The 17,498-nt window shown below is 37.0% G+C and overlaps 1 protein-coding gene across 1 annotated transcript; it reads right to left on the bottom strand.

Moving 5' to 3' along the window:
• Positions 1-8,960: 8,960 nt before the first annotated feature.
• On the bottom strand, positions 8,961-16,656 carry rhoua (ras homolog family member Ua). Its single transcript, XM_051917402.1, has 3 exons — positions 16,033-16,656; positions 14,763-14,821; positions 8,961-12,571 (listed from the first exon to the last, which is right to left on the bottom strand). Exons 1-3 carry the CDS (start codon positions 16,280-16,282, stop codon positions 12,119-12,121), a joined length of 762 nt encoding a protein of 253 aa, XP_051773362.1. The 5' UTR covers positions 16,283-16,656; the 3' UTR covers positions 8,961-12,118.
• Between the last annotated feature and the right edge of the window lie 842 nt (positions 16,657-17,498).

The following is a 17,498-nucleotide window of genomic DNA, read 5'->3' on the forward strand; positions in this document are numbered from 1 at the left end:
CCCCACAGACCAGATTTAGGGGCCAGCAGGGATCAACGGACTTAACAAAGAGCTTTCATTGCTCTATACCACAACGTGAAGGTGTATTTGCAAACAGCTGTGTGCAATCATTTGTGGCTTTGGAGGCGTGGCTAATGCTTTCTCTGAGCCTGTGCTTTGACTCATTGGCAGTGAGGGCAGATAGTCAGAGCTTAACTCTTGTTTGTAAGACTCAGAACAGCACCAAGCCTTAGGATACACACATAAGCAAGCACACAGCACACACACTCCATTCACCCTATTTTGTGTAGAGCTCTCTCAGCATGCCACCATTTTCACTGTTTAGTATTCACACGCCGACCATCAATCACATCAACTCTCAAAGAGCCCCAAAGCAGTTTTATAGAGCTCAAACTGGTACACAGACACTTCAGCTAAGTTAAGCTTTGTGGCTTCACTCACAGTAAAGGCAGTAGATGACGTCATTGGTGTCTCATTAAATAGATACTACGTGGAAATAAAAGAAACTTTTTTTCTTGAAAGGCAAATATTGACTGTAGGTTTTCACAATGCATTACAAACTCATTGACGTGTATGTATATTGTCTAATTTGAATTGGATTTAAGAAGAAATGTCATATGAGCACCTTTCCATTTTAGGTTATGTAACTAATCCTCACCTGCTGCGAAGAGATTTTTTTTTTAAATTGATCCTTGAACACTACAACCCAAATGCTCCTCAACCAACTCTAAAGGTGGTAGTAATTTAATAGTCAGATTTGTTCCAGAGTTGATTTGAAGCCAAAGTATTAAAACAGTTTAGAGTTAGAGAGTTGGAGTACAGTTTGTGTGGTAAAATTTATGTGCTGCAAATGTAGTTTCTCTTTCCATCTTTAGGAATTTTACAGGAAAAAGTAAGCATCACAAGTTAGAAGAGCCATAAAAATTCTGGTGGATTTTATGAAACATGTTCAATTTGTATTAATACACATCAGGATCCTGATCACCTCATATTTTGCGATAATGAATGCCGACTGACTTTACTTTATCTTGCTTATTGCACAACTATAAATAAATGGACATGAAATATTGATTTGAGTTGAAATGATCTTATCTTACACTAAAAATGCTGGGTTAAAAACAACCCAAATTGGATTGAAAATGGACAAACCCAGCGGTTGGGTTAAATGTTTGCGCAAGCTGCTGGGTAGTTTTATTTAACTCAACTATTGTTTAAAAATTACTGTATTGCATGCTTAAAATGAACCCAAAGTATGTTGGAAATTAGCATTTATTAATATGTTTAATAAATGAACATTTATTAATAAGTTTAATGAATAATAACTAAACAATAAACATTTATTAAATTGCTTAATAAAAAATGTTCACCTTTTGATTATTAGTGTTGCCTCTAGCCAATTTTGGGTTCATATTAAGCCAGCTAAATAGTCATTTTTAAACAATAGTTGGGTTAAATAAAACTGCCAACGTTGGGCAAACATTTAACCCAACTGCTGGGTTAAAGGGTTAGTTCACCCAAAAATGAAAATTCTGTCATTTATTACTCACCCTCATGCCGTTCCACACCCGTAAGACCTTCGTTCATCTTCGGAACACAAATTAAGATATTTTTGTAGAAATCCGTTGGCTCAGTGAGGCCTCCATAGCCAGCAATCACATTTCCTCTCTCAAGATCCATTAATGTACTAAAAACATATTTAAATCAGTTCATGTGAGTACAGTGGTTCAGTATTAATATTATAAAGCGACGAGAATATTTTTGGTGGGCCAAAAAAAACAAAATAACTACTTATATTGTGATGGCTGATTTCAAAACACTGCTTCATGAAGCTTCGGAGCGTTATGAATCAGTGTGTCGAATCAGCGGTTCGGAGCGCCAAAGTCACGTGATTTCAGCAGTTTGGAGGTTTCACACGCGATCCGAATCATGATTCAATACGCTGATTCATAACACTCCGAAGCTTCCTGAAGCAGTGTTTTGAAATCGGCCATCAGTATATAAGTCGTTATTTTGTTTTTTTGGCGCACCAAAAATATTCTTGTCGCTTTATAATAATAATATTGAACCACTGTACTCACATGAACTGATTTAAATATGTTTTTAGTACATTAATGGATCTTGAGAGAGGAAATGTCATTGCTGGCTATGGAGGCCTCACTGAGCCATCGGATTTCAACAAAAATATCTCAATTTGTGTTCCGAAGATGAACGAAGGTCTTACGGGTGTGGAACGGCATGAGGGTGAGTAATAAATGACGGAATTTTCATTTTTGGGTGAACTAACCCTTTAAAACAACCCAGTTGCTGGGTTTGTCTATTTTCAACCCATCTTGGGTTGTTTTTAACCCAGCATTTTTTTAGAATGTACCTTATCTTAAAGCTTCCATTAAGAAACAGTCCAGTACAACGTACAAAACAATATTTTTAAGATTTCAATTAACTAGATGGGATGAGCTGACTGGTATGACGTTGCCATGGGGGACAACGATTATAAAACATCAAACTGCTGGATGGTGCAAATGACCAATCAGAATCAAGTGTTCCTGTGAGCCGTGCAATAACTAAAGGTGCGTTCACGCCATGTCGGAATTACTGATTACAACTTGTAAAATCTGAATTTTCTGAGAGTTCCGACTTGCACCACATGACTGCTGTACAACCTGACCACTGCATATTCATTTTGGCATTGAAAATGTTGCCATAAAAACACATAATTCTGAGTCCGAGAACAGCTTTGAATAGAACGCCACGTCAAATATGACTTGGGGTGAACACTAATGAATTGAACCTTATTGTAAAGTGTTGCCCAGAATATTTATTTAATACATTAACTTTTATTTTAAAAATTATAATATATATATGAATACATTTTATTTGTGAGACGAAGGGTGAGGTCACGTCATATTCTTCACCGTTTGCTCTCATGATTGCAAGCAGCTCCAGACCTTCCAACTGAAAGGCCTGGACCCAATTATAGTCTATACATGTGGTGTTTGAAAGAGCTGGTCTGTAGCCAGAACTGTTACACATGATGCTGGTCTCTCCTGACCTCTCCTCACAAACAATCAAACACACACAAACACAAGTGCCCCCTGGTTAACAGCCCTGACAAAAGAGCGCTTACATAAGACACGGGATCAGGGTGTATTTCACCTCTTTACAGTGACATGACTGGCTCGCAGCTGTCCTCTATACTGTAATCACAGTGTTAAGAAACAATGCTCCATAGTAACACATGAGTTTTCATTCACTTTGCACATGTTCTCATAAAGAGGCTCTCTTTTTTCTTCTTACCCTCTCCCCCCTCTTTTTCCAGTAACTAAGCACCTTGACTAATTTCTGTGAAAATTTGGGTGACAGTATGTGCTTATGCAACTTAATAAGTGTAAGGGGATTGTAAGTCTACCCTGAGCCATTTTGTTCTGTAGTGCCCTCCCCTCTGCTCTGCCTCTAGTATGTGAAACTGTTGATGCAGGAGAAACCAGGGCTATTTGTCATATAGAGAAATTGTCACAAGTAACTATTGCATAAATGATTGTTTTCTCCGATGGTTTCAAACATCTTGATTTAAACCCTTATAAATTAGAATAATTATTGTGAATTCTAAATTCTTATGAATTCATCTGAACTAAAATTACAATATTGGGCAATAAACATACAAACACATTAAAACTACTTTGGAAATATTTAAATATAATATAATATACTTTTATTATTTTAATTTTTAGAAAATTAATAATTTAATTTATTGAAAATTATAGACCTTAGCCCCACCCCTTTTCAGCGCTGTCTTCCGGTTTGTATTTCCACAGCATGAAGGTAAGATCTTACGGATTTATGAATGAACTGCTCGTTTTAAAACCTTCCCGGTCTAATAACAATTGTTATGACGTCCGCTTCAAATATTACAATGCTCATGATAACTTTTGTTAAAGGATTAGTTCACTTTGAAATGAAAATTAGCCCAACCTTTACTCACCCTCAAGCCATCCTAGGTGTATATGACTTTCTTGTTTCTGACGAAGACAATCGGAGAAATATTAATAAATATCCTGACCCTTCCGAGCTTTATAATGGCAGTGATAGGGTTAAATGAGTATGAGCTAAACAAAGTGCCTCCATCCACATCCATCATAAACATACTCCACACGGCTTCGGAGTGTTAATAAAGGCCTTCTGAAGCGAAACGATGTGTTTGTGTAAAATAAATATCCACATTTAACAAGTTATGAAGTCAAATATCGAGCTTCCGCCAGACCGCCTTCCATATACAAGTTACGAAGAAAGTGTAAACTGGCGTCGCGTCAATTACACTTTTTCCGTAAGTTTAATAGGGAAGTCGCATGACGAAGCGTAAGCTTTGTGAACTGCAAGAGTTTTACACTTTCTGCGTACGTTGAATATGGAAGGCGGTCTGGCGGAAGCTTGATATTCGACTTCATAACTTGTTTATGTTAAAAATATGGATTTTTTTTTTTACACAAATGCATCGCTTCGCTTCAGAAGGCCTTTATTAACACTCTGGAGCTGTGTGAAGTACACGTTTATGATGGATGGATGTGGATGGAAGCACTTTGTTCAGCTCATACTCATTGAACCCTATCACTGCCATTATAAAGCTCGGATGCGTCAGGATATTTAATAATATTTCTCCGATTTTCTTTGTCAGAAACAAGAAAGTCACATACACCTAGGATGGCTTGAGGGTGAGTAAAGGTTGGGCTAATTTTCATTTCAAAGGGAACTAATCCTTGAACTCTAAAATAAGTAAATCCACTTAACCAGGTAACTACTCTTTGACAGTAATGCCATAGAAATATACAGAGCTTCCGCAAAAACGGAAGTAAAAAGATATAATTCCAAAGATGGCTGCGTGCTTGTTTCTCTGGTACATTAGGTCTATAATTTCTGTTGGTTTAAGTGTGACCAAACAAACTCAGTAAATGATCACAGTTCACTCATTGTGCTTAGTTTTCACACTAAAGCATGTCTAAAGAAACAAAAGACTTGGTTTTATATAATGTGGATTGACAAAAAAAATTGCAATTATGTCCCATCACATTTTGCAAACTTCAGCTGATGTGATAGAATCAAGCTATTTCTATTGTCTTGTTTCATTGTTTTTCATCCACAAACAGAACGACTTGCATCCTGCTGTCATTAAATTATGCTTTGTTCACTGCACTCAGTACGATAACCTTCATGCACTGTGATAAATCCTCATTTAGTTTTATTCTTTTTATATTGCTCTGAATTGCTGAGGTAAATCCAGTAACCTCCCATTATCCGTGGAAGCAAAAGCTATGCGTAGGAGTTAGAAATTATCTGTCAAAGAGCTTTTTCTGTTGTTTTTCTTCTTTTCAAAGAGGTTGCAAGTGAAAATAGTTTCTCTTGGCTACACGGGACGTGGCAATGGCTTTCTCAGACACTGTGGTACTCTGGAATTCCTCAGCCTGTCAGCAGCCGTCAAATCCTTGCTTTCACAGTGCGTTTAGTGCTTTGTGGGAGCCCTTACACTGGTACGCAGATCCTTCAACCCTGACCCATAATCGCACAAAGCATCAGGCCGAGTGGAATGGCCACCAGACTCCAAGATTTTGGGTAGCTGGTCGATTGAATTAACCCTCACCTGCATTGTCAGCAGTCACAACACAATACAGGCCAGCGCAGATTTCATTTCATTGTGTTTGGAAAGAATGTGTGCCCGGACCCTGATAACTAAACAGAGCTACTTTGTGAGGTGATGATGTCACTGAGGGAAGTAACACTGGAATTTTCCCAAGGTCTTGAGCACACATAACAAGCACAGAAGATTGATTTACTTCACGGAAACTCCATAGTTCAGTTGCTGTCCCTGCTACTTCTGTCCCTGTTGATAACGTTCTTATATGTGGAAGATGTGCAGAGGTTAAAGGATGACATGCACCGTAAAGGTCTAATTATAACCATGAGCTGAGAGCAATAAATAACCAAGTAGCACTGTGATTGTCTGATAAAGATATCTGTGATCACCAGATCAGCTCTCTTCCTGTCTGTCCTCTTCAGCACTGAAGAATATGACTGAACCTTCATTTCCTGCTTGATCGGGAGTCTCCGGGAGGCAAATCCTCCTGGATCTTGTCTTGCTGTGTCATAATATTCCTCTCATATAGCCTACACACAGACATAGGCTTTTTTAACTTTATCCTGCATGTAGAAATATATAGAAGTTTTAGCCTTAGAGTGAAAAAAAAGTTTGTGTTAACTAATAGTTAACTAAGGTTAACAAATGGAAACTTTTTGTAAAGTGTTACCAAAAGTTGTAACATTATGCAGTAATGGTTTGAGATATAAACTGACTTTGTGAGACATATTCACAATTGTGATATATCAATCGACCCTTCACCGGGAGTTTGATTGACAGGCAATCTAACCAATCATAACGCCGAATCTGCTGTTATGTCCGACAAAGCAGTTATGCTGCCTTCACGTGCTCTCAGAATTATTGTAAATACGAGTTTCCCAGGTAAAAATTGCACATGAACGCCCTCCCAAAAATGCGATGAGCTCGTAATCACGACTTCAGAAGTGGGAATTATCAAATTTCCAATAGCACGTGAAGGCAACATAAGTAGATTAACGTCAGCGGACTTAAATTTGAAAAATGGTGTGTACTGACGTCGGTTCACAAGCCGCTTGAACTGAGGTGCTACAGCGATCTGTCACGACACATTAAAGAGCCTCAAAACGGTATTTATTGTTTAAAATTATTTAAAAATGACAAAATTTGAGATTTTGTTTCATATCAAAAGTAACATGCTCTGTCTTGTCTGTCGACACGTTGTCAGTGTCCTCTTTGCTCCATGTATTTTTCACTGCGTGAGAACATGTGAGAGCGGCATAGCTTGTCGGACACAGCAACAGTAACTAAAGAGGACGGGTCTTTGCGAACTGTCAGCAACTTGCACTGACATATCTTATAATATGCCATTGTTTTGTCTCAAGATGCACACCAGTAATGTTTTTTCTAAGGCATATTTATAAAAGCTACTTAAATGTCCTAAATTAACTAAGTACTCATGGCTTAATCTAAGCCCTGTCTGTGAAACCAGGCCATAAAGTCACATGACCCTTTTATTATTTCTTTATTCTGAGGCAGAAACAGATTTCCCAATAAAAGACCAGTTTAGACCAGCTTGAATTTCCCTATCCGGTTATTGGTGGTCTAGCAGGCAGACCAACAAAACTGCTGAATAATTGCTGAATAACTGGGAAAACCAAAATAAAGACCAGCATCCAAAACAGAACATATGCCGGTGACCAGCAGTATAATCTCAATTATCAAAACAAAGGTTAGGCTTTAGATCAAGAGCATCTTATGAACATTGTATGATGAGAATGTAGCTTTTCTTTCTACAATTCGTATTTCACTTATGTCACCACAGCTGTGATGAAGTCAAATGTTCCATCATAGTGTTGACAGAATTTTGAATACTGTCCATCAATGGACACTGAGTTCCAGCTCCCTGTGTAGGGTGATGTAGCTAAACTATCAAAGGTTATAGCCTGTCATGTTTGATTCATTCATGGCCCGAATGTTAAAAGCTATTTGTAGCATGAGATCTTTTGGTCGAGAGGGCTGCAAACTGACGTTTTCCTTTGTTCATCTGCCACACAGAAACATGCAATATGAAGCAACTGGATAAAAGTGGCCCAAATATGTCATTGTTAACAGTGAAGGCGTCTAGAGCTCAGAGAGTGCATGTCAGCTGTTTAAGAAAGCAGCTCAATGGAGCTAATGAACTCAGACGCCACTTTAATTGTTTTGAGTACTTGAGGAAATGTGATTAAAAGCCAGATAAAATAAAGCCTTGGCAATAAAGCAACCAAACTGACAAAGGCATCACAGAGCAACCACCATAGCTTCCCTGCTTATATTAGTCATTTCATCGCCTGCAGCTAAAGTCTAGTCTGTTCACATGAAGTATATACAGTAGGATCTCCATGATTTCCTTATTAACAAGTGACTATAAGTATTTAAATATAAAATCACATTTTGAGATAAAAGTTTGCGTGATATAAAGTCACTGGTACAAGAAACGAAGTTGCCACTGCGATGTATAATGTCACATTGTGAGATATAAAATCATATTTTGAGATAAAATATCACATTTTGAGATATAAAGTCACATTACGAGATTTAAAGTCACACTGCGAGATAAAGTTAGATTGTGAGATAAATTGACACTTATATGTCATATTTTGACATATAAAGTCACATTAACAGATTTAAAGTCACATTGTGAGATATAGTCATAATTTGAAATATATTCGCAATTGAGATATAGTTATATTTTAAGATATAAAGTCAGATTACGAGATTTAAAGTCACACAGAGAGATAAAAAGTGAGATATAAAGTAAATTGTCTTTGGCAGTTTGATATGCGCTCCGAACAACTGATTCGAAACAAAAGATGCGTAAAGCTTCAAAGCTTCATGAAGCGGTGTTTTGAAATTGCCCATCACTAGATATTGTTGAATAAAGTCTTTATTTTGTTTTTTTGGCGCACAAAAAGTACTCTTGTCGCTTCATAACATTAAGGTTAAACCACTGTAGTCACATGAACTGTTTTAAATACGTCTTTAGTAGCTTCTTTAAAGTCACATTGTGAGATATAAAGTCATAATTTGAGATACAAAGTCACATTATAAGATATCACTTGCAAAATTTAACATTTAAGCTATAACCATACAATAGTATAATTTAAGCATTAATGAAAAGAATATTGGAAAAGACAACATAGACAATGAACTGTACACAACCCGAACAGACACCATTAAGCCTCATTATTTCTGCAGGCAAGACAAGTGTTTACCAATTATTAACTATAAAGGCACTGAGATTATGAAATTATCCCCTTCACTGATAGCTTTTCATAACATATCCCAAGAAAATGAAAGATGATGCACAGACAATAAGTAGACAAAAAGTATATTTATTCTGAGAAAGATAACAATCTACAGTACAGGGAGGTCTCTGTTATTGCATGTCGGCTTTTTGTCTGAACGACCACCAGATCCTGAACAGTTCCGTCTGGTGGGACGCTGCAGCAATGAGCTCACTCACACAGTAAATATACAACACTGCAATGCAACTTGCGTGCAAATCAAAGCAGTGAATAAACACACTGCGTGTCCAAAGTGATAGTTTGGCGACTTGTCAAAAACCTCTCAGTAATTGATCCTGCCCTGTGAAAGCACACAGCACTGTAGCGCTCATTTGCTTTGGTCAGTCTGAACTTAAGGCCTGTTGTTTGAAACATATGAAACAATTCTTAGATTCACAATATAAGGAATGCCACCAATATACTTCTTAATAAATGATTATGATTACAATATGCCTATGCTTAAAGAGATAGTTCATCCAAAAGTGAAAAGTCTGTCCCATCTTCTCACCCTGATGTCATCCAAAATGTGTATGACTTTCTTTTATCTGTGGAGCCTATGTGTGGAACACAAAAGAATATATTTTATATAACTGTTTTCGATCACAGAATGAAAGTCATTAGGTTTTAAAACAACACTGACTTTTACTGTATGGACAAAAAAACTTCTTTTGTGTCCAACAGAAGAAAGTCATACAAGTTTGAACACAACATGAAGACAGAACTTTCATTTTTGCAAACTATCCCTTTAAAATCAATATGATTGTTTGGTTTGGGGTTCAACTCTCACTATGCCACCTTTAACACTTGCGGTTTACAGCACTGTAATCACTTGCTGAGAGCCATTCACTTAGTTTCAACGCCATTTCAGCGCCTCGCCACATTCTGGCACAATCTAACAGTACAAGTGGCAAGCATAAAACTCATCTTGATTTCATTCTTGCTTCATTCTGTGCTCATGAGAGAAAAATGTTTGCCACTAGTGACGTTAGTGATTCTTCCTCACCTAACCCAGCTTATGCAGTGAAACATTAACTTTTCCTTACTCTGTCATTCAGCTTAATACTCATTCACGTCGCATAGCAGCAGGCGACTTTTCCAGTTCGTTCGACGTGGAAGCCTGATAAAAAGTGCAGTTTGCCCTGGAACAGCATTCCACGTATTTTATATAGAATTAATTTAATTATATGACTGTAATGCTTGTTAAAGCATGACGTGGCTGACATCATGGTTTAGGGGCGACAAATACACAACTAGTAGCTTAAACCTTAAAGGCAATGTAAGTTGCTTTGGATAAAAGTGCCTGCCAAACGCATTCACACAATTATGGCAGAATAGTTTTTTAAAGATTTTCTGTGAAGGTGAAGTGTGTCATGTCTGCGCCACTAATGTCCCCAATTTGTGAAACAATTGAATTAATAATTGAGAACTGAATTGAATTAATAATTACATAATTTTGAAAGAACAGAAATGAAAAAAAAAACAACAACACTAAAATCTCTCATCATTTGCTATTAGTTGAGCATACAGATAGTCCCATCCTCAAACTTACACCATTGTTTGTGTTGTTATTATGTCCAACTCAAACAAAAAGACTGCAAGTGGGGCGGAAATTACACATTTCACCTTTTAAAAAGTGCCATAAACTGCAAAGGCATGAAAAACCTAATTAGAAATTTCAGGCACAAATATTTTATCGGCTTAAACGGAAACTGGAAAGCAGTGTCAACCATTATTTCTGGTTGAAAACTCTGGCCTCTCTAAAATAAGTTTTTCCTTCATCCAAAATGACCAGCATACACCCCATTCAAAAGTTTGGGTTAGTAAGACCTTTTTTTAAATGAATGCATTTATTCAGCAAGGATGCATTAAATTGATCAAAAGTGACAGTAAAGACATTTATAATGATGGATTTCTATTACAAATAAATGTTTCTTAACTTTCTATTCATCAAAAAAAATGCATCACGGTTTCCATTTTAAGCAGCACAACTGTTTTCAATGTTGATAATAATAATAAGAAATGTTTCTTGAGCATCAAATCAGGATGACATGAAGGATCATGTGACACTGAAGACTGGAGTAACAGCTGCTGAAAATTCAGCTTTGCCATCACAAGAATAAATTATATTTTTTAAATGTATTAAAATAGAAAACAGTTATTTAAATTGTAATAATATTTCACAATGTTTTTACTGTATTTTTGATCAAATAATTCCAGCCTTGGTGAGTAAACGAAAAAAAGTGCCGACCCTAAACTTTTGAACGTTAGTGTATATTCCAATAAATAACCAAGAATGTCTGAGCTAATCAGAATCCTCCTGACAGCACTGAAACGCTTCACTCAAAACACTGTGTTTTTGATGAAACTCCAGGTTCAATGACCAGATATATAATCCAACTGGCCTACTAAGTCTACTTACTTACACTCAAAGACCCTGACCTCACAGCATGTTTGAGTCTGGACTTAACTCCAAATGTAAACAAGACAGCCTGGAGAGATGTGCCAGCGTCCTGCTGTCTCTGAAATGGACAATTATTCACCCTCACTGGACAACAAGGTAAATGTCAGTGATGTCAAGTTGATAGTGTGTCCACATCTGCTTGTACTCTACATAACACTTAATGCTTTGACAGATACATGACGAAGCACTTGAGTATCTCAGATTGAATCCGGTCTGGATCACTCTGGATAACAATGGCAAGTAATCCTGTTCATGTAAGTAGAAGAAGTGTTAAAACACCAATAAAATGCTATGTTTTTGCAGAGATTGACCAATAGGGTTGCTTTTCACAGTGCTTGAATGAAAAGAGAAAATCTGGCAGTCTAACTAGATCTTTGATAGTAAAACAGCCCTTAAGTCCACTTGAAACCCTCTTCAACAAAAGATAAGGTAAAGAAAGACAGATGACTCTTGCCCTGAATTGTTCACATGAGCATTTGAGGTTAACCTGGGACTTTCCAAATGGAGAGAAGATCTTAAAATGTAGCTGACAACTACTAGTGTCTATGAATCTTTCCATTTTATGACAAAAGCGTGATGATCTTTTCTAAACTGTCCCATTCATTTCACAGCCACCTGTGCTCCAGTTCACCCACAAACACAGTCTCATAAAGCAGATGGATCTGTGTCCATTTCTGTCCAAAAAAGTCTAACCGAATCCACGTCAACAGTACAATCACATTCTCGCATCTACGCCAAACAGCAGTATTTCCTCCACCATGATTCGGAGAGCTTCCTCATTTTATCGGGCGTCCGCTTCTTCAGCCTTTTCTGTTGCTGACTGTCCGAGTACTGGATGCTGGCCACTATAGCAGTGTCAAACACCTCCTTTAGGTTCTTCTGGGTGAGCGCTGAACACTCCATGTACGAGACAGCCTGCACTTCCTCAGCACACACACAGGCCTCCTCGGGGTCGACTGGCCTCTCCTTGTACTGGGCCAGCTGGATGAGCACTTTGACGTCTTGCCGGAGGTCAGCCTGAGTGCCGACCAGCAGTATCGGCGCCCTCGGGCAGTGCCGGCGGATCTCAGGCACCCACTTCTCCCTCACATTCTGGAACGAGGAGGGACTTACCACACTGAAGCAGAGCAGGAAGATGTCAGCATTGGTGTAGCACAGCGGCCGGAGCTTGTCAAACTCATCCTGCCCAGAGCAAAGAAAGATTCAGTAGTGATAAACATCCAGGAGAAACTAACACTTGTTATTGTTTTGGATTTAAATGTCAAATGTGAATGGCCCCAAGGGTGTTTTGTTCTGCTCACTCTGTACATTTAGAACTTCATACTGTTAATTGTTAGATTTCTTTAGTTATGAAGTTGTGATTTACTATTAAACATCTTGTCAGTTGTCAGAAATTTGTTGTATATGTATTCTTTATTTTTTCTTTCTGTTTGTTTATTGTAAACAAATGTTTGAAATATACACTACCGTTCAAACGTTTTTTTTTTTAATGTTTTCGAAATAAGTCTCTTATGCTCACCAAGGTTATATTTATTTGGTCATAAATACAGTAAAAACAGTAATATTGTGAAACATTATTACAATTTAAAATAACTGTTAACTGAATCTTCAGCATCATTACTCCAGTCTTCAGTGTCACATGATCCTTCAGAAATCGTTCTAATATGCTGATTTGCTGCTCAAGAAACATTTCTTATTATCAATGTCGAAAACATTTGTGCTGTTTAATATTTTGTGGAAACTTTGATCATTTTTTCAGGATTCTTTGGTGAATATAAAGTTTTAAAAAAACAACATTTATTTGATGTTTTGTAAAAAAAAATTGTAACTGTCTGTACTGTTACTTTTTAATGCATCCTTACAGAATAAAAGTATTCTTTTCTCTTTTTTTCATCAAAATTGTAGTATAAATAAATTTAGTGATGTAAAAACTTCTCCAAACACCAATAAGCAACCTTATCTTACAGTAATGGTACTTTAATCTTCTAAACTGCCAACTTCCAGGTCATGCTTATGATTCCATTTCTCTGAAATATCAGAACCCACTGTGATGTCAGCGGCACAAATGATACAATCTAGAACAGAAAATGTGAGATCTGTTGTTTATTACTGTTGCATTCCATCTCTTTTACTCTTCCTTTAGAGTCTCCAGCTTGGTTTCTGTTGATATACCAAGGAAGCTTTCTTCTCACATTAGTCAACTGGACACATTGTAACCTAAGAGAAACAATCATCCAACAGTGTATTTTATATAATTTATATGCAAGTATGTTGGTATCTGGTTTATGAAATTAAAGGTGTTGATACACAGGGCAACTTTTTGAGCAATGTTGCCCAGCGATGTTACTTGGGCACTTTCCCATTGAGAATGGGCAACAAATTTCTATCTGGATGCTTTAGATCAAAATTTGTTGCCCATTCTCAATGGGAAAGTGCCCAAGAAACATCGCTCGAAAACATTGCCCAGCAACATTGCTCAAAAAGTTGCCCCGTGTATCATCATCACCTTAAAAATTCTCGTTGATAGTAATTTTTATGTTATGGCTGATACCCAATAAATGGCTGATATTAAAATTCCATTTGATATTTGCTAGATTTAATTTACCCAGTGTTATTAATTAAATTATTAGTGCTTATAAAGATGAATTTTAAATAATGTTTAATAAAAGCAAAACTAAATGTAAAAGTAGAGGAAATGAGCACACACAAACTTATAAATAAATAATAAAAAAAAAAATCTCAAGTCTTTCTGTGTCTCTCTCTTCTCTTTCTTCCTCCATTTCCACTGACCTAAACGGGACTGATCCAAATCTCTCTTGGCTTGCCTCCCTTCACAGTCTCCCCTTAGCTTGCTAAACTCATCGAAAACACACTGATCTCACGTTTCCAGTGACTAGTCCCAGCTGTACCCCGGCTGAAAGTAGGTCTCCCTTTCCCTCGGATCGAGCCCAATTCATCACAATTAGACTGCTTCCCATTTGTGATCCCCTAGAGCTGGTTTCCCCCTCCCACAAAGGGAGAGAGACACTGACTGACCTATAATAGTGTTCCCATAGGATAAACCATATACTTCTTTATGATTCCTGGACTGCAAACTTCAGCTGAACTTTACCAGAAACTCTTATCATGAGTAAGCAAAACAACACTGAATCACTTTTGTTCTTATCTAACAGATAGGCAGCCATATGACTAATTAGGACATGACTCACAAGTCTGTTTACAGTTAAGAGCGGAGGGCTTCGACCAGCATGTGTTTGTGCAAACAATATGTCATCCTTATACAACGACATGATGAAGTTACACTGCCTTGAATGTGTTTGTGTGAGGTGGTTTGTTTGGGTCTGGTGGTGCTGAGTGGGCTCACTGGACTGACCTGACCGGCTGTGTCACAAAGCTGAAGTTTCACAGGCTTGCCGTCCACAGCTACAACCGCTGCAGAGGAGAACAGATTCAGTTCGACATTTAACCCTATTTAGGCAGTGCACATCATTAAGACACATGGACTGTGATTAATGAGACTGAATTGGGTTGGTGAACTTGCTGATCTTACAAAAACCATAAAAACATCAGCCAAACATCATGTGGCCATGTGATCAACTGAATTAGGTCACTCAATTTATCAATCTTTATCATTAATATAATTATTTATATATATATATATATATATATATATATATATATATATATATATAAATATGGGTCAAAGACATTTAGATGTCCGCATCAAAAGAAATTTACAAAAGTGATTTTATATACATAGAAAGCACATTAAATGCAAGTAAAACATCTACTTTTAAGGTTTCAAATGGGAGAAATAATTTTATTTTGGGAGAATAAAATGTCAAAATGTGGGTCAAATAATGTTCTATTGTCATTCAGTGTAACACTTTATGTAAAAATTGAAACAACATACTTATTCTGACCTGTACGTTTTAAAATATATTAAAGAATAAGTGAGCATACTAAATTTTATTGCATTTTAAATGAGTAAAAAATTCTCGCTGACAAATGGGCAAAACCTAGGATATGGCAAAGTTTAAAAATGTAAAATTACAAGTAATTAGCATTTGGGGTAAAAGTCTTTAATATGGCATAAATAGATTTTTGTTGTAAATATCCCTGACAAGATTGTTACACTGAATGACATTTTAGTTGGTGTCTTCTGTAAATCATGGTAAAAATGTATAATATTTAATTTTTGCTCAGGAAAAAAAAACAGGACCCATTCTGGTGTATGGAAAAACAACAACAATTCAAAGCTGTATTACACTTATTGTTTTGATGCTTGAAAACCCTTTTCCGTCTTTGACCCATATATATATATATATATTCTAAATTGACATTAACTAGTTCAAGTTGGTATTGATAGACATCATGTTCCAAAAAATAGTTTGACCATGTTAAGCTGAAATGACCAGATGGTAGCTGGTTTGTTGCTGGTCTAAGGTGGTCTATCAAGCAAATGACCAGCAGTTTGGACAAGCTAATAGCCATCTTAGACCAGCTACCTTTACCCAATACACAGCAGCAGCACCATCTTAAGCTAGATTTTCTAGCAGGTGGTTAGAGTAGTTAAAGTTTTGAAGTTTTAATTTTTACATTTAGTTTTATGTTTTGATTTTAAATGCTGGAGTGATATTTACCTGCAAAGTTGTCAAACGCTGTTGGAACATACTCGGTGGGATATCCATTGGTGGTATAGCTCACAATGAGACTAGTTTTACCCACTGCACCATCACCAACCAGCACGCACTTCACCCTGCGCTCCGCTGCAGACCCGAAGCGGCTCTTCACCGCGGATGACAAATCTTTTCCCCTGAATCTCCTCGGGGGTACCGGCGGCACAACCGTACCTGGGACAGGCTTATATTCTCCACCTCCCTGCGGAGGCATCGCTGAAAACACTGACCGTCCAGGAGTTTTAATGCAAGGTTCAGCGATTCATCTCGCGTGTGAATGAGAGATCGGAGCGCCCGTCTCCGGTTTCACCGCGGTGTCCATTTATTTTTGAGGGGGGAAAAAGTCCGCTAAAAGCTACATTTCAAATCAAGAAGTGTTTGCTTTATCTGGACATAAAACAAAGAAACGCTAAAGCAAAAATAAATACGAAGCCCACACATACACTGACGTTATGCCCTCATGAGGCGAGCCATCCTCCGCCCTCTCTAAAACTGATCTGAGCACTTTACTCTTTTACTCCCAAACACTGTGGCTGTGTCTCAATGCAGAGTCAGCCGCCTACTAGACAGTGTTTTGAGGCGCGCGCAGCATTTTTGTCCGTACCCGAGGTAGGCAGCTGAGTAGGATTTGAGACAGAGCCCATGACATCATCCACTGTGAGCTGCATTCATCCGTGAACTGAAGTTCAGCAGACCTGTTGTCATTACTGATAAACTCAACTGAACTGCCGCGAATACACGCGTCAGCATTTTTATTTGTTATCAGTGATAATGTCCTTGAGAACAGAAATGGGCGAAGTGCATATAAATTTGTGTTTGACAAATTTAGTCAAAATTTAGTGTTTAATGGGTGTTTTTTTTTCTAGAAGAACAATGTGCAATATGGATATCGACACTATCATAAATCCTATTAAATTCTTCAAATAGTAATAATTAAAGTAAATATAATTAAAGTAAATTATATATATATATATATATATATATATATATTTTTGCCACTTTCCGATACAATGTATTTATGTATGATGAATAAACATCAATGGCCCATCAGTGAACCTGCATAGACAACTGGCTGCATTGAGATCACATTTTTGATGCATTGCTATTGTGGATATACTGAATGTTTATGGATCAGTGTTGTAACTAAAACTACTCAAAATTGTTCTTGTTAATTGAAATAAAGCTGGAATATATATAGTTTTTATATATGTGTAATTTGTGTCTCTAATGTTGTTTTTAAGTAATGGCTAAGTGGAAAGTGGAATTTATGTGCAATTTAAGCAAGTAAAAAAAAATCAAATTAATTGAATTGTGACGCCATCTATTGGACAAACGCAAAAACGGTTTAAATTCACCCAAGAACAAGAGAAAGACGTTTAACTCTAGTCAATAGAAAATATTAGTTAATAATATTAACTATTAATAATTTT

This window comes from Ctenopharyngodon idella, chromosome 13 (assembly GCF_019924925.1).
Source record: "Ctenopharyngodon idella isolate HZGC_01 chromosome 13, HZGC01, whole genome shotgun sequence".
Classification (NCBI taxonomy): domain Eukaryota; kingdom Metazoa; phylum Chordata; class Actinopteri; order Cypriniformes; family Xenocyprididae; genus Ctenopharyngodon; species Ctenopharyngodon idella.

Excerpts from the sequence above, each read along its gene's own strand:
- rhoua (XM_051917402.1), bottom strand. The coding sequence starts at position 16,282 with ATGCCTCCGCAGGGAGGTGGAGAATATAAGCCTGTCCCAGGTACGGTT. Across the intron at positions 14,822-16,032 it reads AGCGTTTGACAACTTTGCAG|CGGTTGTAGCTGTGGACGGC; the intron begins GTAAATATCACT and ends TCTCCTCTGCAG. Across the intron at positions 12,572-14,762 it reads TTTGTGACACAGCCGGTCAG|GATGAGTTTGACAAGCTCCG; the intron begins GTCAGTCCAGTG and ends TGCTCTGGGCAG.